The 21,500-nt window shown below is 37.7% G+C and overlaps 1 protein-coding gene across 5 annotated transcripts in view; it reads left to right on the top strand.

Moving 5' to 3' along the window:
• SYT1 (synaptotagmin 1) overlaps positions 1-21,500 on the top strand; it is a 954,200-nt gene that overhangs the window by 820,743 nt on the left and 111,957 nt on the right. For all 5 annotated transcript variants that reach the window (XM_073620000.1, XM_073619998.1, XM_073619999.1 and 2 more), the window contains one exon: positions 15,366-15,533. In XM_073620000.1, coding sequence (XP_073476101.1) covers positions 15,366-15,533 — 168 coding nt within the window. The remainder of the gene's footprint in view (positions 1-15,365; positions 15,534-21,500) is intronic.

Genomic DNA, 21,500 nt, shown 5'->3' with positions numbered 1-21,500 from the left:
CCTTCACTGATGTGCGCTGATGGGCACTGGTGAGGCAGCACTGATGAGGTGGCACTTATGGGCACTGATTAGATGGCACTGATGAGAAGGCACTAATATTCTGCACTTATGGGCGGCACTGATGAGTGGCACTGGTGGCCATTGATAGGTGGCACTGGTGGGCACTGATAGGTGGCTCTGACAGGCCCTGATAGATGGCACTGGTGGGCACTGATAGGCAGCATGGATAAGCGGCACTAATGAGCACTGATGGGCATTAATGGGTGGTATTGATGGGGTTTACTGATGGGCATTGAAGGGCATCACTGATAGGCGGCAATGAAAGCCAGCACTGACTGGCATCACTAATGGGCACTGATTGTTGGCACTGATGGGCATTGATTGCTGGCACTGGTTGCCACTGGTTGCCACTGGTTGCTGGCACTGGTTAGCATGGGTTGCTGGCACTGGCGGCACTCTAATGTAATCAGGGCACTGATCATCAGATTACATCTCTCACTGTCTCCTGCGAGGAAATGCCACTGATCGGCTCTACTCGCCACACACTCTGTCAGTGTGATGTGAGGAGAGCCGATTACCGGCACTTCCTTGTTTACATGTGACCGACTGTGAGTGGACACAGCTGATCACATGATCAAGGAGCCACATCAGCAGCTCTTTACAGAGATCGGGGGGCGTGTAGGAGTGGCCATTCGGGTGCATCGTCATATGACGTCCACCCAGAACGAGAGCTGCACCGTCCCACCATCATTCGATGTTGGGCGGGCGGCAAGTGTTTAAAGTACATTTGTTTTGATACAATCAATAGATTGTTGTGATACACAAGGTACAAGGTCTGTACATATTCAATCCAGACAGTGAAAAAGTCTCACACATGTGGTATTGCCATATTGGGAGGAGTAGTAGAATGTGTGTGTTTTGGCTGTAATTCTAAGTTTTCCCTTGCTGTGTGAGGAATATATTTTTAAATTGACAATGCTGTAAAAAAAAAAAAATTGTTTTTCTTTCTGCATTTTACAAAAACTTGTGAAAATAATTAAGTCTTCAAAAGACTCACCATGCCTCTTAAAAATACCTTAGGGTGTTTATCCTCCAAAATGTGGTCATTTTGTGAGTGTTTCTACTATCCTGGTGTTTCAGGGTCTCCAAAAATGTGATGGGTAGTCAGTGAACATACCATTCCTGGGGGGCAGCCACATACCAGTAGGCTAGGGTTATAGGAACTGAGGCTGCTATCAGGTCAGGTGATGCTAAAGTAAGCTATTTTTCCCTGATCACTTGTACAGAGGCGACCATTAACCACTTATCTACCGGGCACTCCCCCCCCTTCCTGCCCAAGCCATTTTTTAGCTTTCAGCGCTGTCACACTTTGAATGACAATTGCACGGTCATACAACACTGTAACCATGCGCAATTTTTATCATTTTCCTCACACAAATAAAGCTTTCTTTTGGTGGTATTTAATCACTGCTGGGATTTTTAACCGAAAATGTTGAAAAAAAAGTTTTTCTTAGTTTCTTAAATTTTGTAAATAAGTAATTTTTCTCCTTCACTGATGTGCGCTGATGAGGCGGAACTGATGGGCACTGATGAGGCAGCACTGATGAGGTGGCACTTATGGGCACTGATTAGGTGGCACTGATGAGAAGGCACTAATATTCTGCACTTATGGGCACAGATAGGTGGCACTGATGAGCACTGATAGGTGGCACTGATGAGCATATATATATGGGCATTGATAGGTGGCACTGGTGGGCACTGATAGGTGGCACTGACGGGCCCTGATAGATGGCACTGGTGGGTGGCACTAATGGGCACTGGGCATTAATGGGTGGCATTGATGGGCTTTACTGATGGGCATTGAAGGGCATCACTGATAGGCGGCACTGAAAGCCAGCACTGACTGGCATCACTAATGGGCACTGATTTCTGGCTGTGATGGGCACTGATTGTTGGCACTGTGGACATTGATTGCTGGCACTGGTTGCCACTGGATGCCACTGATTGCTGGCACTGGTTAGCATGGGTTGCTGGCACTGGCGGCGCTCTAATGTAATCAGGGCACTGATCATCAGATTACATCTCTCACTGTCCCCTGCGAGGAAAAGCCACTGATCGGCTCTACTCGCCACACACTCTGTCAGCGGCTCTTTACAGAGATTTGGGTCTCGTCGTATCATGGCACGACCGTGACTGCGATTGGCACACTGCGCGACCCCACAGGAGTGGCCGTTCGGGTGCGCCAGCATATGATGTCCACCCAGAACGAGACCCGCACCATCCCGCCATCATTCGACGGTGGGTGGGTGGCAAGTGTTTAAAGTACATTTATTTTGTTTTATTCAATCCAGAGAGTGAAAAAGTCTCACACATGTGGTATTGCCATACTTGGTAGGAGTAGTAGAATGTGTTTTGGGCTGTAATTCTAAGTTTTCCCTTGCTGTGTGAGGAATATATTTTTAAATTGACAATGCTGTAAAAAAAATTGTTTTTCTTTCTGCATTTTACAAAAACTTGTGAAAAAAATTAAGTCTTCAAAAGACCATGCCTCTTAAAAATACAGTCAGGTCCATAAATATTGAGACATCGACACAATTCTAATCTTTTTGGCTCTATACACCACCACAATGGATTTGAAATGAAACGAACAAGATGTGCTTTAACTGCAGACTTTCAGCTTTAATTTGAGGGTATTTACATCCAAATCAGGTGAACGGTGTAGGAAATACAACAGTTTGAATATGTGCCTCCCACTTTTTAAGGGTCCAAAAGTAATGGGACAGATTAACAATCATCCATCAAACTTTCACTTTTTAATACTTGGTTGCAAATCCTTTGCAGTCAATTACAGCCTGAAGTCTGAAACGCATAGACATCACCAGACGCTGGGTTTCATCCCTGGTGATGCTCTGCCAGGCCTCTACTGCAACTGTCTTCAGTTCCTGCTTGCTCTTGGGGCGTTTTCCATTCAATTTTGTCTTCAGCAGGTGAAATGCATGCTCAATCAGATTCAGGTCAGGTGATTGACTTGGCCATTGCATTACATTCCACTTCTTTCCCTTAAAAAACTCTTTGGTTGCTTTTACAGTATGCTTCGGGTCATTGTCCATCTGCACTGTGAAGCGCCGTCCAATGAGTTCTGAAGCATTTTGCTAAATATGAGCAGATAATGTTGCCCAAAACACTTCAGAACTCATCCTGCTGCTTTTGTCAGCAGTCACATCATCAATAAATACAAGAGAACCAGTTCCATTGGCAACCATACATGCCCACGCCATGACACTACCACCACCATGCTTCACTGATGAGGTGGTATGCTTTGGATCATGAGCAGTTCCTTTCCTTCTCCATACTCTTCTTCATACACTTCTCTTCTTATCACTCTGGTACAAGTTGATCTTGGTCTCATCTGTTCATAGGATGTTGTTCCAGAACTGTGAAGGCTTTTTTAGATATTGTTTGGCAAACTCTAATCTGGCCTTCCTGTTTTTGAGGCTCACCAATCTTGTGGTGAACCCTCTGTATTCACTCTGGTGAAGTCTTCTCTTGATTGTTGACTTTGACACACATACACCTACCTCCTGGACAGTGTTCTTGATCTGGCCAACTGTTGTGAAGGGTGTTTTCTTCTCCAGGGAAAGAATTCTTCGGTCATCCACCACAGTTGTTTTCCATGGTCTTCTGGGTCTTTTGGTGTTGCTGAGCTCACCGCTGCATTCTTTATTTTTAAGGATGTTCCAAACAGTTGATTTGGCCACACCTAATGTTTTTGCTATCTCTCTGATGGGTTTGTTTTGTTTTTTCAGCCTAATGATGGCTTGCTTCACTGATAGTGACAGCTCTTTGGATCTCATATTGAGAGTTGGCAGCAACAGATTCCAAATGCAAATAGCACACTTGAAATGAACTCTCGACCTTTTATCTGCTCCTTCTAAATGGGATAATGAGGGGATGAGGGAATAACACACACCTGGCCATGGAACAGCTGAGCAGCCAATTGTCCCATTACTTTTGGTCCCTTAAAAAGTGGGAGGCTCATATACAAACTGTTGTAATTCCTACACCATTCACCTTATTTGGATGTAAATACCCTCCAATTAAAGCTGAAAGTCTGCAGTTAAATCTTGTTCGTTTCATTTCAAATCCATTGTGGTGGTGTATAGAGCCAAAAAGATTAGAATTGTGTCGATGTCCCAATATTTATGGATCTGACTGTACCTTAGGGTGTTTATCCTCCAAAATTTTGTCATTTTGTGGGTGTTTCTACTATCCTGGTATTTCAGGGTCTCCAAAAATTTGATGGGGAGTCAGGAAATTAGATGTGTAAATTATGCCCCTTGAAAACATAAAGGTGCTACTTGGATTTTGGGCCCCTCTATGTATATGTGGCTAGGCTGTGAAAAAGTCCATGCATGTGCTATTGCCATACTTGCAAGGAGTAGCAGAATGTGTTTTGGGGTGTAATTCCAAGTATGCTTATGATAGGTTTGAAAAATATGCTATTAACATGATTGACTTTTTGTAAAAAAATGAATTTTCCTTTTTGCATTTGGGGTGTTTAATTCTAAGTGTGCCTATGATGCGCCTATGATGTGTGTTAGAAATATCTTAATTGGGCAACTTTGTGTAAAAAAAAAAAAAAAAAAACCTTTTCATTTTTTTTTCAAAGGGGTCACTTGAGAGGTATTTGTACTACCCTTGGCAATATAAGGCCTCAAGAAATGAAATAGGTAGTCAGTATATCAGGATTGATCAATTTTCAAAATAATATATACATATACAAATATATATATATATATATATATATATATATATATATATATATATATATATATATATATATATATATATATATATATATATATATATATATATATATATATATATATATATATATATATATATATATATATATATATATATATATATATATATATTACCATAGTTTGTAGACTCTAACTTTTACACAGACTAAATATTATATACTGATTTGGTGAAATGTAGCAGAATAGATTTTGGCCTACATTTATGTAGAAAAATTGTTTGCAAAACTTTATTACAGAAACTAAGGAAAATATGTTTTTTCTAAATGTTTGAAATTTTTGCAGTTTCTATAGCAAAAAATGAAAAACCCTGTGGTGATTAAATACCACCACAAGAAAGCTCTATCTGTCACAAAAAAATTATAAAAAATGTCATCATTATAGTATTGCATAATAGTGTCAAAGTAACTGTCATTCAAATTGGGACAACAATGAAAACTGGCCTGGGCAGGAACAGGGGTGAAAATGTTCGATCTTGAGGTGGTAATATACATATAGAAAAAATATTCAAATGAAATGTTTGGATGTATTCAGCTGCATTTCACATTGCTTTTTATGTACCGCTACAGTGATAAAAAAAATGCCACTTTAGAGGTATTTTCATGGAGAAACATGAAAATGGCTTATTCCATAGAGTAAAACAGCTAGAAAAAAAGGCTATTTTAAACATAATTGAACATTTAATTTCAACTGTTGCACTGAATTCTATGTTTTCTTTAACATACCAATAAGCCATAAATTCTAGCGCAAAATGTTCTTTTATCCTATTTCTGCTGTGTAAGGAAAATAACAGATGTGTCTCTGAATTGCAGTTTGCAAAAGGATTACACTATTTCAGATAAACATGTTACTTGAATCACCAAAGATGCTGGTACAGAATATAATTATATAGTTTTCCAGGTCATGTCAATTTTTATTCCTGTACATGACAAAGCTGTAAAGGAAAAGGAGAGTAGAAATGAATATATTTTAGCATAACATTTTCAAAGAATTCACACTTCACACAGATAGGTATATATAATGTTATTTTGCTATACTTTTGTTGTACTTTTAGCTATTAAACAGGATCAAAGGCATTTGTAAATACCCTTTGGGAAGATAATGGGGTTAGTTTACTAAAGGCAAAAAGCATGCGCACTTTGCAATTTTTCCCAGAGCTTAGTGAATGTGGTAAAGCTTCACTTCACTGGTAAAGAATACCCCATTAGGTGAAAAACAAAACTGCATTTTTGCTTGCCCATGATTGGATGCTAGAAATCAGCAGAACTTTACCACATTCACTAAGCTCTGGGAAAAATAAGTGCAACTCAACTGCACATGCATATTGCACTGCTCTACCTTGCACTGCACTAGGAAATTAAAGTCATACATTCTGCTTAGGCTATTTTATTGCCATCAGTGCTCAGGTAAAGGGCTCCATCTATCTTTTTATTATCTATTTTTTGATCATATTAAAGACAGATAGTTTGTTCTGTTTTAGAGCAAGAAATACGTTTTTTTTTTATATTACTTAGCCAGCAGTTTACATAGTCTATAGTTTTGATTTATCAGTCTACAATGGCACTCCTTTTTAATTAAAATCAGTGTTATTTTTTTAAAACCTTCAGTGATATGGCTGGTTTTCTCATAATATGAGTGTTGTAAGTGTGTGCCTGCCTGTTATACTAGCATATAACCATCATTTGGCTGGTCTTTTGGTAAAGTCTGATACTGCTTTAAGTCATACAGTATTTTAGAAAACATAAAAGAAAGGGGTTGGAAGATTTAAGTTTGCTGGTATATGGATTCAGCATTGCTGTAATAATGTTATCAATACATCCAAAATAAACTTATCAAAAAAGTAGGTAGGAACCGGTGTATTTGTTGAGCGATAACTGATAGCTTAAAAGGTAACTTCACTTTTGTGGGAAAACAATAATATAGCATATACAATTGCTACACAAGTCATATTGTAATTGAATGTTATAAAAAAGGACTATTCCTTTTCAGTCTCCAGTTGCTGCAATGTTCTGTAAAAATCAAAGCAATAATACAACCTGGAAGTGTTCCGTACACCATTGATATACAGAGCACCCACAGAAATGTAATTTCTTGCTTGTGATTGATGCACTGATTTCCCTGAAGTCGACAAAAAACACATGTCAGATTTTAAGCATCTCCTGCAAAACTCCCATTCAGTTTAACTCTACAGACGACAAACAGCTTATTCTTCAGAGCAGAAACAGGTAGGGCTCAGCAAAAAAGTTTGTTAAATTCCCTGAAATGTACATTGATTGCCCAGAGGGGAATGTTTGTTCCCAACATAAGTGCAATTACTCTTTAAGCTCTTAAAGGTCATAAAATTATATAGCAGAACTTGATACCTGAAAAAAGCACAACTCGAGGTAAAAGTTATCCTGAGCTGGGAACTTTAAAGAGGCTAGTGATACATTAAAGAGGTTTTTCACTCTAGAAAAAAAAAAATTCAAAGTCAGAAGCTATAAATCCTGTAGCTGCTGACTTTTAATAACAGGACCCTTACTTGTCCAGGGATCCAGCACTGTCCTTACCCGGGCTAGTTCTTAACTTGCCTTTGTGTTCCCAGCATCCTAACTGTGGGTAGCTGGCTGTGCTGCTTGCGGCTTCACAGCTGGCTGACCACTACGCATGCGCGAGCCATGCTGTGCTTTATGAATGGTCACTCAGTCTTCTGGGATCTGTGATATGTCCCAGAAGACTACAGGGAGGTAGAGGTGAACTTCTGCTTGGATTGCCTAGGTGTACCTGTTAAAACTAGGTACCCACTCCCCCTCCAAAAAAAAAAAATACATGCCAAAAGTGGCAAAGGAAGGAGGGGGAAGTTCTACTTTAAGACTTCTTTAACACAAATCCTCCTGTTTATTAAAAAATAATACATTATCCACAGTAGCATCTTTTGTCCCATTAAGTCAGGTACCTTATTCTCCTAGGGATAAAACAAGTTTAGATTAAAACTTGGGACTATCTAACTAAAAGCTTAAGTGGAAAGTTGAGGACCATATAATATCTGAACCTATCCGGCAGAAAGTGAACTGACTCTCATTATTAGTTAAGATAGATAGATAGATAGATAGATAGATAGATAGATAGATAGATAGATAGATAGATAGATAGATAGATAGACAGACAGACATTCTAAGTAAATAGCATGAGCACTGAAAAATTGCAAATGTAAAATCCTGTAAGTATCTAAGTTTGTATTAGGGTTGACTAAGGGAGCACAGCATGTTCACCTTGCAAGTCACTGGCAGCAAGCAGCAGCTTGCCAGCTATTCATTTAATCGAGAGTCTGGGGGACACTTCTGTAATAATTTTGTGGTCCCTGAAGCAACCTGAGCTTAAAGCAGAGGAGAATACACAGGATTTAAAGCTTACTGAGCTGGCTAGCTGCCAAGCCTTACATCCTTGGCAGTGAAAAGATTTAAGTCCATAGTGGGGTAGATTTACTAAACGCAAATAGTAGTTTTCACTTTGCAAGAAAATCAGCTCTGCTGGCTTCCATAATTTAGTCACATGAAATTTCACCACATTCACCGTATATTTACACACATTCACAAAACAGTATTTTTATAAGCAAACATACTGTTTTTTTCTTGCACGTGATTGGGTATTCTTTGCAAAGTAAACACCCACTAAGCTAAGGGAAAATTCCACTGCAAAATAAAAATCCCTTTGCAATGTGCACATCATATTTGCCTTTAGTACAGTAAATCATCAAAGTAGGTCAGATGTAGTCATGCTAACATTCACTGGCTAAATAACAGCACACTGGAAGTGAGTCTAAAAGAGTAATACTCCAAAGTGCAGTAAATGTTCTATATCTTCTTTTTCTGCCTGTAGCATTTAAAGGGTTATGTGGGGAAAAAAAGGAGAAAAACATTTATTGGCAAAATGTAATCATTCTTAAGCTATAAATTGCACACATAGCTTTTTATCATCCTTAGAGATTGTAACAGTTTATGAAGGTTAAGTGTCAAGCAAGAAAAGTGTGTCTGCTTTTACTCTCTGACGTTTACACATGTTCAAAATACACTGTACAATATAGCAAATGTTCTGTTTCTGCTTCTACCTGTCATCTAGACATATGACATTTTTCTCTAGATTAAAAATTTGATAAAACAGAATACTGGTTCTTTACTCTGACTCTTCCACACAGGAGAGCTTCTGAATCTTTTTATTTTTGTAATTTTGCAATACACTTTGAGAACAAAGCAAATCCTAGTGGACCTCATTGAACTCCAGGCTCATCAGCAACTGTCATAGACCCATCCAAAGAAAGTGCAAGTGATTTCATGCTTTGTATTGGATAGAATTTCACCACTGCGTACAACTGTGCACTATACTTTTTTACCATCACCGCACTAAGGCATGAAGTAGTTGGAATATTAAGAATTATGACTATTATGCTAATAGACTGATATGCTGATGCTATATGTGTACACTCGATATAAAAAGTAAACACAGTTATGTATGCATGGCCCCCAAAGACTTGCTACACAGCACAACTGCTTTAACCACAAGGCACTACCCCTTTGTCTCTTTAATCCTTCCTACTGCTGACTACCATATTCCAAAACCAGCTTAAATAACAAAAATACTCAACAAAACCTACACTCTGGACTGACGGAGCCCGCCCTTTAAGAAAGTACTCAGATCATTTGGCCTGGGAGAGAAACACAACCAGCTTTTTTTTTTTTCACGGTAGGGACTGTTTTCTGTGGGCTAAAGATAGACTGTATGTATTGGTCCAGGAGGCAAATGTCCCCTAGCCCAGTCCTCCCCTGCCAAAATCTGATCTTCTTCTTTGGCACACTCACTTGAACAAGCATTGGGGGTTATTTACGAAAGTCAAATCCACTTTGCACTGCAAGTGCACTTGAAAGTGCACTTGGAAGTGCAGTCACTCTAAATATAAGGGGTAGATCTGAAATGAGTGGAAGCTCTGCTGATTTTATCATCCAATCATGTGCAAGCTAAAATGCTGTTTTTTATTTTCCTTGCATGTCCCCTTCGGATCCACAGCGACTTTACTTCCAAGTGCACTTTCAGTGCAAAGTAGATTTTCCTTTAGTAAATAACTCCCATTGTGTATCTGTTACTAATTATTAACGAATTACTAACTTTCAAAATGGTATGTGTTATGGAGACCGGTATATAAACATAAAGGTATTAAATTACACAAACCAGAATTTGATATAATTATAGTTTTTGTACTGCTGTGCAATGTTCATACTATATTTGCAGCATCAACAAAGACCAGAACACATGTGTATAGTGTGGTGTACTGGATACCAAAATTTCTTGGTGATTAGATGGCTGAAGATGCCTGGCTTTAATATGCTGATAAACTTAGAAAGGGATATATTTTTCAACTTCTGATGTTAGGTAATAGCAATATATTTGTTACAGTGGCAGGTAACCCAGGATTACATCCCTGCTCAGTAGACCATGGCGTTGATTTACTAAAGGCAAATAGACTATGCACTTTGCAAGTACAGTTGCTTCAGGACTTAGAAAATGCTGACTTCCAACATCCAATCAATTGCAAGCAAAAATACAGTTTTTCATTCTCCTTGCATGAGATTGGGTATTTTTGATAAAGTGAAGCATTACATCATTTACTAAGCTATGGAGAAACAGCACTTGCAGATTGCAACTGCACTTTCAAAGTGCACAGTCTTTTTGCCTTTGGTAAATCAACCCCTATGTGTCAAAATTAAAAAGGACTGCACCCTGATGACATTGCATTGACATCATTGGTTTGCAACCCTTTTCTTTTTTTGATTAGATTTGTTTTATTACTCCCCTCTAGGAATGAAGTTGTGCCTTGTACACAATATACAAATTAGATGCCACTTTTTCAGAGTATTATAATGACAGAGCAGTAGGGATCACAACAGTAAACATGGGAACACAGAATTGTTTGTGAACAATACCTTAATCTTTGGAAGTGATATATGCCTTTGCAACTGACTGGAAGGGTCAGCATTGCATAGCAGTGTTCCAATCATGTCATCACACAGTAACAACACCTTTGTAAGCACAGACATAAGATAATGACAATTTTTCTAGAGTAGGTTTACTGATGTCTATATGTCAATTTTAGTTACCAAAATATTTAAAATTAGTTTAAGCAAAATAAAAACTATTCTTGCTCTTATAATTTGCTAGGCAAGTAGGTAATTAATAGCAAGCAACCTTAATAATCATTTTTGAAAATGTTCTTGTTGCTTCTTGTTCTATGTTACACTTAAAACATAAATATTAGAAGCTCTCTGATTACACCTATGCAGCTTTATCTCAACAAGCTTCCATCCATTTGACTTCTTGAATATAAATCATATCTGTTTTTAATGGACCATCTCTTTAAAATGTTTTCCAAAGAGCATGTCTTGTTGTTCTTCAAACTCTGCAGTAATGTCACTGTTCATTCTGCAGTTATTCATTGAGACCTAGATACACAGTCTCTTGGAAAAGGAACATGGATGACAACCAAAATACAAATAATATAAATACAAATAATAAAAGACTATTATTAGATACTCAGCATGAAAATGAGTCACCCCAGATGACTCATCTCTTTAGCTGCAATGATATCATAAAATATGGCATAATAAACATTAACAACATTTCAAACTAAAAAGGCACACTATAAAACATAAACCAGTATGAGCTGATCACGATTTGTCTAAATAATGCATTGCTTTAAATGAATAATTAGAAGTCACTCATAGTTAGTACTTCTATAATTAGTAACATTGTGAATGACACAAAATGCATCTTTGTCCTTACCCTTTCATAAATTCCAAGTTGTTTACAGTAATGCTATCAGAGATCTTGCTATAAATGAAATTTAGGATGTTAAATAAAAAAGGTAGAAGTATGACTGTAAGGGCAATGTCTGACATCGGATGTGATTCGCACCGCACTGCAGTGCAAATCAAATGTGATCTCTGTGCGATACGATTTCAGCCATACAGATAGTCTGGCTGAATTTGCATCACAATCAGACCAAACTCACAGAGGACCCCTTTTTTGGTCCATAGCAGAATCGGATCGCAAATTTTCAGTTCGCACTGCGATATGCAAACTGATTCGGGGGTGTCATTAACTTTCAATTGACACTCCCAGCAGTTCGCATAGGGCAGTGCAAACTGCTGCCGGGAGACATGCGATGCGGGAACCCGCAGTGCATTCACAGGGTTCCCGCATCGCTGCAGTGTGAACCGAGCCTAAAAGTCAATTTCTGAACCTCGGTATATAATGAAAACAAGCATGATTATTTTTCAAAAACATAAGCAGCCACAATGTAGGAACTAATGGAAACAAAAGAATTTGGGGTGATATACTATCCTACATAGGCATCTCACCCACTAGGGCCTAAAACATAAATTTTTTTCAAGAATAAAACATTATTTTTATATTTTAGTTGATAGATTCACAAACAATGTGACTTTTTTTTTAAATAAGGGGAGCATAGACACCCTACTAAATCCTTATATACCAAGGGGGAGTAATATATGGTATAACCACCCTTAAACCAAAAATGATTATATCTATTATTTTGCAAGTGAGGTTGAATATACTACCAGAGCTGTGGTGGTTAATCAAAAATCACTGCTATGATCCATTGACTTTAAACTCACTACTCATATTCAGAAAAAGATCAATATAAAATCTAAACATTGGTGGCTGTCAGAAAATGTGATTTCTGAACCTACGTCTTTTTCCAAACCATGTCCTGTATTGCTAAAGATTCAGTCAATTTAATCCTTTGGTTTAAAGTTTAAAAATATTTTCAAGATGAAGTAATCCAGACATTTAAAAAAAAAGCCCTTCAAAAATACCCTACTAGTATAGAAAAATTCAGAAAAGGTTTACCTTTACCAAGGACATTAAAAGACTGTACAAGAAAAAAAAAAATATTTTATTTGTACATTAGGCAAAGAGCCTAAAAAGCTCCAGTGTCCAATATAAGGGCAATGTTTCAAGCTTAATGCATTCCTTTTTCAAGCATGGGATATATATATAGTAAATATCATTTACATATGCAGAAAAGACACAGTGGGGGTATTTACTAAAACTGGAGCATGCAAAATTTGGTGCAACTCTGCAAATAAACCAATCAGCTTCTGGGTTTTATTGTCAAAGCTTAATAAAACAAGCTGAAGTTAGAAGCTGACTGGATACCATGCACAGCTGCACCATATTCTGGATGCTCCAGTTTTAGTAAATTGCCCCAAGTATTTCTTTCTGCATTAAAAATCCTGCCTGTTCTCATATTTTTATTTATTTAGTACAATTCCACTTACATTTTTACAGCTTACTGAACATTATTGTTTGTATGCCAGATTAGTGAATGAAACCCATTAAAGCTCTTCAGTTGTGCCCATGTATAAACAATGAATTAACAGGTGAAGTGAAATTAATATGGTTTAACATTGTGTATTTCTTAACACCACTGTGTGCTGCCTAAATGTCCATTATAATATATGCTGTTATAAATATTAATGGAGACATTATATCATAGCTTTTCAGAAAAACATTTGGTCCTATAATTCCCATTTAATTTTGACAAAATTGATTAATTAGTGTAAAGTAAACAAAGCATTTTAATTATATCTGTGTTAACTCTATCCCATAGCTGGTAGAAAAAATATCTCCCTGTGAAAAAGATCCCTTTCCTACACATGCTTAATCAAGCTTTGAACGAGATGTACAATTTTATTTTAAAAAATCACATATTCTGCACCGAGCCTCTTTAACAATAAATAAAAAGTTCTAGAGGTTGCAACAGTACTTTCCACTGCCCAACCTGCTAAGGGCTGTCTCTATCTCCTTGCAATATTCATGGCGTCTTCTGAAATATTGCATATCATCAGTTCAGGAAGTAGTGGTCATCTCTGATAAGCTTAGAGATGGACAGGAAGTATACTGCAATAGCCTTCTGCACTGCTATATCATATGCTGCTCTAACGGCTTAGCCAGCTATGTGATTCACACATCAATAGACCAATAAAACAGAAAACAGTGCAGTGCTAAGTCCAATGAAATATAGAAAAAAGTATAGAAAAAAAACCTAAAACCATTTCTTGTTTATGTCTAAAAAAAAAAAAAAACGTTTTGTGGTGGTATTTACAGTGTGTGTAGACCTTCTTATGTAAAAGGGGTCTAGCACAGGAAGTGAGCATAAAATCTGGATGTTTTCATTCATAAAGGTAGATATCTAGTGAAAAACACAAAGTGTGTGAGAGACAGTGAGGATTCACAGAAAATAATTGCGTTCACAGTGGCATTGATTTAGTAAAAGTGAAGAGTGCAAAATCTGGTGCAACTCTGCATAGAAGCCAATATTTTTTTTTTTTTTGTCAAAGCTTAATTGAACAAGCGGAAGTTAGGAGCTGCTTGGCTACTATACACAACTGCACCCCAGTGTGTTATATGAACCACTTATGCACTTTTTTCATTAAGGATGTGGAATAGAAGGTTATAATGGACTAGCACAAGGAGCACATACACATTTTTTGTTTTGATTTGTTGGCGCATGTCTGTATATTTATATAATTGAATTAGTTTTAGATCGCCTTTTTCTATACCTTTTTTGTTATATGTATTGTATTGGACTAATAATATAACTTGTTCCTATTTTTATGGTTGTTTGTTAGTGGAGATGGATTGGGACATTTTATTTGAAGTATGCTTAATTTTTTTTAAAGAAACTGCAATTGTCTTGTAGAGTATAAAACTATTTAGCAAATGATTGCACAGTTCTTCTAATTGTCAGTGATTTTAATGTCCAAATATGCTATCCGTAAGCTATAGATTGTGATGGCACCTCTAAGTGTTTTAGTGTAATATTTATTCTATATTAATACTGACCTCCAGGTAAAAAAAACACCAATATATGAAAACACGTGTTCATTAAAAACAATTGAAGTTTTATTTCACCTTTACAGAAAAAAATTGGCCCCTGGGTCCCTGCTGTTATTACCTCTGGGGATGCTGAGCCGTCTGCACCCTGCAGGCTAGTCCAGCGGTCTGGGGATTTGAAGTCTACAAGTACATAAATTTGAAATATTAGCCTCTTACAGTCACTATACAAAAGAGTTTGGAGTGGGAGAGGGAGAAGCAGTATAAGAAGCTAATCAGTTGTGATGCAATACTCATGTGCAGCAAGGAGCACACTGATAGGAGGGCAAAGCAGACTGACAGATAGATAAACTCATCTGGTTCGCCTTCACTGTCAAGTCAAAGACTGGAAGTAGGAGCAAGACATGCAATACTTTTATTACCTTTGTGCGGCAGAGAAAAGTCTTGTCTTAAGGCTGGTTGTGCTTTCTTTCAGGGTTTGTGTAAATCGTATGGACACAATATGAGGGTTAGAAATACAAATCCTTTGGCAGATAAAACAACTACATTATATCTATTTCATTGGCATATTTAGCAGTTTTTGTAGAGTAGCTTAAGGCTATTCTGCTTGTTTTATAATGAATGCATAATAGTAACATTTGCTTGTTTTAATAGGTGCCCTACGCTGAGCTGGGAGGCAAGACATTGGTGCTGACTGTTTATGACTTTGATCGATTCTCTAAACATGACCAAATTGGAGAGGTGAAGGTCCCTATGAACACTGTAGATTTTGGCCATGTAACTGAAGAGTGGCGGGATCTGCTCAGTGCTGAAAAAGAGGAGGTAAGGGAATATGCTTGTTCTTTTTGCAGATTTGTATGTGAATGTATGTAATATATAATATACTTCCATAAAGGGGGGTTTAGATATCATTTCCCCCATGAGGTACATTACTACTTATTCCCAAAAAAAGTAAAATGTATATAAACACACTTACACTGTCATGATGCTTCCTCACCATCACAATACTGTTACCCTGCCGCAGTACCATTGCAAAATGACAGAATTCCTAAAGTTGCTGTAATGTATGCCACAGCCCTGGGTGATGTAATTGACCAAATATGATCATGATTATCATTTGGGTCATCCAGGATTCCTGGGGCTGTAGTATATATTATAGCAGTGCTGGGAATTCTGTCATTTAATGGTACCTGGAGGGTCCTGAATTGATGAGGTCAGCCTCTCCTATACCTCTAATTCAGGACATCAGGTAACGTGAACAGGTGTTGCAAGGGCACAGAGTGGTGTGGGTACCTGGTAAGCCTTGCTGGAGGCTGGTACGGGTAAACAGGGAGAGCATCAGCAGAGTCAGGCCAGGCATCAGGCAGAAGGTCAGCAGAGATTGCCCTGGCAGCATCCAGATAATCAGCAGAGACTGTCTGGGCAGCAGGAAGATGAACAGCAGCAGCTGGCTGGGCAGTAGGAAAATTATCAGAAAGGTAAGGCAAGCTGGCCTGGTAACTGACGATCACATCAAGTATGATCATGTAGACAGAAGCATAATCAGAGGTCAGGCCAGAGTCAGTAATGAATGAGCAGGTCAGGAATGGAAGGAGTAAGCAGAAGCGTAGAACAAGTGCAAGCCAGGATTGGTACAGGTGGATATCAGGAGAAGTCAAGGTAGGTTGGGTCAATAATGTATAGTCAGATACAGAATAGCATAAAGCAGGTTTCACAGGAATGTTGTAGACAAGACAGTATTGGTCATGTACAGCAGATTAGTTCAAATAGCCTGCTTGGTGCCAGCATTAGTGATAGATGTGCACGCATATTCTCACGCACGTGTTCATGCATGTGTGACTGTTAGTCAGCCTGCACCTGTGCATAGATACTCGTACTCATCTCAATGCACCATTCCATATGCTGCAATGTCCTTTCTGACAGCAACATTGTTAGACAACAGAGAAACATTGAAGTGTGGCAGTTCCTCATTATTTACAATGGATCTTCATACGTAAATAAAACATTACATCATTTGGCAATGAAGATCCATCATTAATCATGATAAATCAATTATTAGAGGGGGCAATCCTGCACTCCCTTAATGCTCCTTGTGCTACAATCACCAATGCCAATTGTGAGGGTTGTAAATAAAATAATGTTTTCTCACACCTCCCTATAAACAAATAAATAAATCCTTCCTAATAAATCCAATAAATATACATACATAAACCATATATAAAAAAATAAAATATACAATAATCCAATACAGTGTATTATGCATATACAATACAAAATAGTCTCTGGTGTTATTACCCTTTAAACATGTTTAATCCTTTCACAACATTAACATACAATCAATTCCACCAGTCTCTATATGTAAATCTCTTCTATTCCGTGATATCAGAGTGCACAAATCCCACCTTGAAGTGTCTTCAAAATTCAATCACATATGTATTGACTCCCACCATCTTTCTACCAATGCACTCATCTTCAGTCTTTGACCTTTTACTTTTTTCAGTACTCTAAAATAAAACTCTGTTTTCTGAAATAAAAAGTGCAGCCTTTTGACACATCTTACTTCCGTGCTGTCCTTAAGTGAAGATAGGTCTAGGATCCTATCACCCCTTTTTTCTGCTTCCACCATCTCTGCTGCTTTTTCTAGGTCATAAGAAGAACTTCTTTGGCCATTGGATGGTTAATTTGGGCACACACGGTAATTGTCCCCAGCACCCAGCTTTACTCTTAGTATGACTATAAAGGCAAATAAGTTGCCTGGATAGAGGATTAGTAAGCTATATCAAAGATTGCGCAGTAATGGCCCGTACACACGGTCGGATTTTCCGATGGAAAATGTCCGATCGGAGCGTGTTGTCGGAAATTCCGACCGTGTGTGGGCTCCATCGGACATTTTCCATCGGATTTTCCGACACACAAAGTTGGAGAGCAGGAGATAAAATTTTCCGACAACAAAATCCGTTGTCGGAAATTCCGATCATGTGTACACAAATCCGACGGACAAAGTGCCGCGCATGCTCAGAATAAATAAAGAGATGAAAGCTATTGGCCACTGCCCCGTTTATAGTCCCGACGTACGTGTTTTACGTCACCGCGTTCAGAACGATCGGATTTTCCGACAACTTTGTGTGACCGTGTGTATGCAAGACAAGTTTGAGCCAACATCCATCGGAAAAAATCCATGGATTTTGTTGTCGGAATGTCCGAACAAAGTCCGACCGTGTGTATGCCCTATAAGACTGTAAGGTGTTTCAGCTATTGAAATGGGAAGTCAGTTCATCAAGAAAAATGGAATAGATATAATAGTGTGCATACATTTTAAAACAAACTGCCCATGGAAATGAACCTGTGCCCCCATCCCTGGCTAAGCACAACGTTGTACCTCTTACTTTATATCAATATGTTTATCTCTAGCTCAGCTGTTAAGTGTCCTTGAAAATACTGTTTTACCCCTATCCTTGTTATAGTAGCTCTCCTGAATGTCACTCCCCAATATTCTGAGTTTAGCAGCTTATAAATAAATTCCTCATCCTGCCTGAATGAACAAAATTGCTCATGATATAATCCCCCCCGTGGACTAATACTTCCTCCTTACTTAGTTGATGAACCAGCCAAAGGGGCTTATTAATTAAGGCAGTGAACAGCCAAATTATAAACAAAGTGCAGTAATCTATATAAACCAAATATACTGACTTTTTGATTTATCTAATTCCAGTAAACTGAAATTTAAGTGCTTAAATGCCATGTTCACTCTGTGTTTCTTTTTCTGTTTTCCATTTAACAAGTATTTTTTTTTTTCTAGCGCAGCAAGATGTAGTGTCAGGAGAAAATGCATTGTTTTTAAAAGGGCCCCCTCACACAAATGCATTTTGTTGCAGCGCAATAAAGTGACTTTGTTGGTAAATTAAAAATTATAAACCAAATTATCATGCAGAAAAAGAGATTTATACAAACCTGTATCTGTTTGTGGAATATTCACTCTTTTGCAAAGCAGCTGGTAGGATCTTTACATCCGACATATCTCCAAGTGTGCAATCTGTGGTTCCTCTTGCTGGCTTGCATCTCACTACAGGAAACATAAGCGACATAAAGGCTGGTGGAGGAACCACAGTGCAAGCTTCCAGCACTCCTGAAATTTGGATGTGAAAATTCTGCCAGTCTCTTTTCTACATTTTTGGGTGCGTGGGCAGTTATAAATCATTCAGTTTAAATTCAATTCAGCTAACCATTCATTTCATTCGTTAGCTAACCATGCATTTCTGTTATAAACCAACATTAAAGCTGGTAATAGATGGATCAAAATCTCATCTATGACCAATTCTGCTAGAGAGAAGTCACTCTAGTGATTAGCTTCTCTCAAATTGGAGTGTTGAAATTCTTGTTTGATCAGCTCAACAGATGATTGGCTGCAGCTCTGATCAGTGTATTCTGACAGCAGAGGAGTTCCAGCTGTCAGAATACAGTAGCACAGTGGGGAGAATTCTTCCATCCACCTTGATTGTGTAGATCGGAGGATCCATTTGTTTTCCTTTTTTTTTTGATCAGCTGGCTGACTGATCAAAATCTCATAGCAGACTGAAGAATAACAACCTAAATCTGCACTTTTTTCTTTGTTTAAAGGGTAAGTGCCAAGCTGCCTTTGAATGAAAAAACACATAAGATAAAGCTTAATAATTAGTTATGTCAACATATTAAAGCTAATCTGAGCTATTTTTATTTTATTTAATTAATTAGACTATATATGTAAATTCCTCAAAAGAATAAATTTAATTAGGTATTTTATTATGCATCACTGCACAATCTCTTTATTCTTCATAATCGTATCGCATCTTGAGGATAAATGTAATTACTCACCATATGAGGCTTTACTTCTACAGCAATACACCTTTTTTAATATACCATTAAGCTTCCACCATTCTCTGTAATGCTTGGCCATCCACTGTAAAGGTCATTTTGTTATTCAACCTCATACATGCTATTATCTCCAGATCACTTTTCTTATTCATTTTATTACACACACAGCTCAAGCTTAGATAAAGAAAACCACCATGTATGTATGTATGCTTTATAGTCAAGTCTAGAAAACTGAAGGGTAAAGGAGCAAAAATTGTTTATTTCAATTCAGTTTTTGCAATTAAATCTAAAATTAAACACAATATAAAAACATTTGTTTCCAAATCAAAAAATGCAAATTGTGTAGATTGACTTCTGTACAACCCGTTTGTCCATACATGGATTGAAATTCTGCTGTTCCCTGCTGAAACAGCTGAACTTCAATCCATATATGACCAGCTTTATTAAGTGTAGAAGCTTCCATAAGGTTAAAACACAATTGTACAATAATTAATTTAATGTATATTCTTTAGATCATCAAGTGACCTAATGCATGGGCCACAGTCTATGCCAGGCCAGATGAAATCTTTTCCTCTTCCAAGGCTAATGCAAAGTACAGTACCTTGGAGGCTTACTAGGTATACAGGACCTGGGGGGCTATGTCAGTTCAGGCAATGTGAAAATCATTCTCAGATTGGTCAAAAGTAGATCTTGATTTGAGGGGAAAGTTGGGATACACAAATATTACAGAATTTGTTGGGTAAAAGGAAATCAAGGTGAGGTATAGTGAGTTATAGGCAGAAGGGATAGCACAGCAGCAGTGGAAACACAAAGAAAAAGAAAGTGAATGCAAAGTTGAACCTATAACTATCGTTATAAATATGGAGTAAAATATTTTCTTCATCTCCAAGTTGTAGTGCTAGTAACAACACATTTTATGTTTAGATTATATTAGAAAATATTCTGCATGTTTCTTGAAATTTATGTAGATATGTTAATTTGTAAAAAGCATATACTTGTATTTTGTCTTTACTAATTACATTTTTCAAGTGTCATTTAGTATATTGCTTTAGTATATTGCTGGCAAACATACTGTTCCATGTAAGACTAAAGGTGCAAGAATGCAAGCCTTTCAAGCCTGTTTTAAGCCTGTGTGACCTTCAGCATTGAATGAGTTCTGACCCCCAGTAAGGCTTCATGTACATGGGACATGGTATACTGAACAAGTTAATTTGACAGCTAGAATCCGACATTTAAAAACGTCTGTTTAGCCGCATTTACATGCCGCGTTTAGCGGCGTTTTGCCGCATTTTGCCACATTTGCATTTAGGAGCGTTTTAAAAAAAATTTAGTTTTTTTTTTTTTGTTAAAATGAAAAAAGTCTGTAAACGAAACTCTGCTAAATGTGAGTTACCGTGTTAACATTTGCAAGCTGTTACAGGCATTTGGCGTTTCAAATGCCTCCGAACATTGGTCCTGAATGCATTTTTTGGCATTCCAAATAATGCTTCTAAACTCAACTGCCTAGAAACTACTATAAACGACCCTGTGTACATGTACTGATAAGATAACATAGGGGACAGTTCAGGCGCAGCTGAAAAAATGCCCAACTGCCCCTAAACGTCCATTTACCAGCAGCAGTGTACATGAGGCCTTATCCATGGATGTTGGCTTTAGTTTTAGAATGTTCATTCTTCATCTGTCCAATGCTAGGTGTACTCTTCTGTCAAACAAAAAAAAATGCTGTCAGTGATTGAAAGTCAGCTACAAAACTATCCTCAATTTTATGTAGCTTAAAAAATGTATATACTGGGCATTCTAGAACCTACAACACTTCATTTTAAATTGCTATTTTAAGAAGTGCTTTGCTACAGCCATGATCAAGAGTCTGCTGAGACAAAGGGCAGATAAAAAGTACTATTTTTAAGACTCAATCAATAGGAGCACATGAAATGTGAG

Source organism: Aquarana catesbeiana, linkage group LG03, assembly GCF_042186555.1.
Source record: "Aquarana catesbeiana isolate 2022-GZ linkage group LG03, ASM4218655v1, whole genome shotgun sequence".
NCBI classification, from domain to species: domain Eukaryota; kingdom Metazoa; phylum Chordata; class Amphibia; order Anura; family Ranidae; genus Aquarana; species Aquarana catesbeiana.
This window is presented reverse-complemented; position numbering and strand designations above follow the sequence as displayed.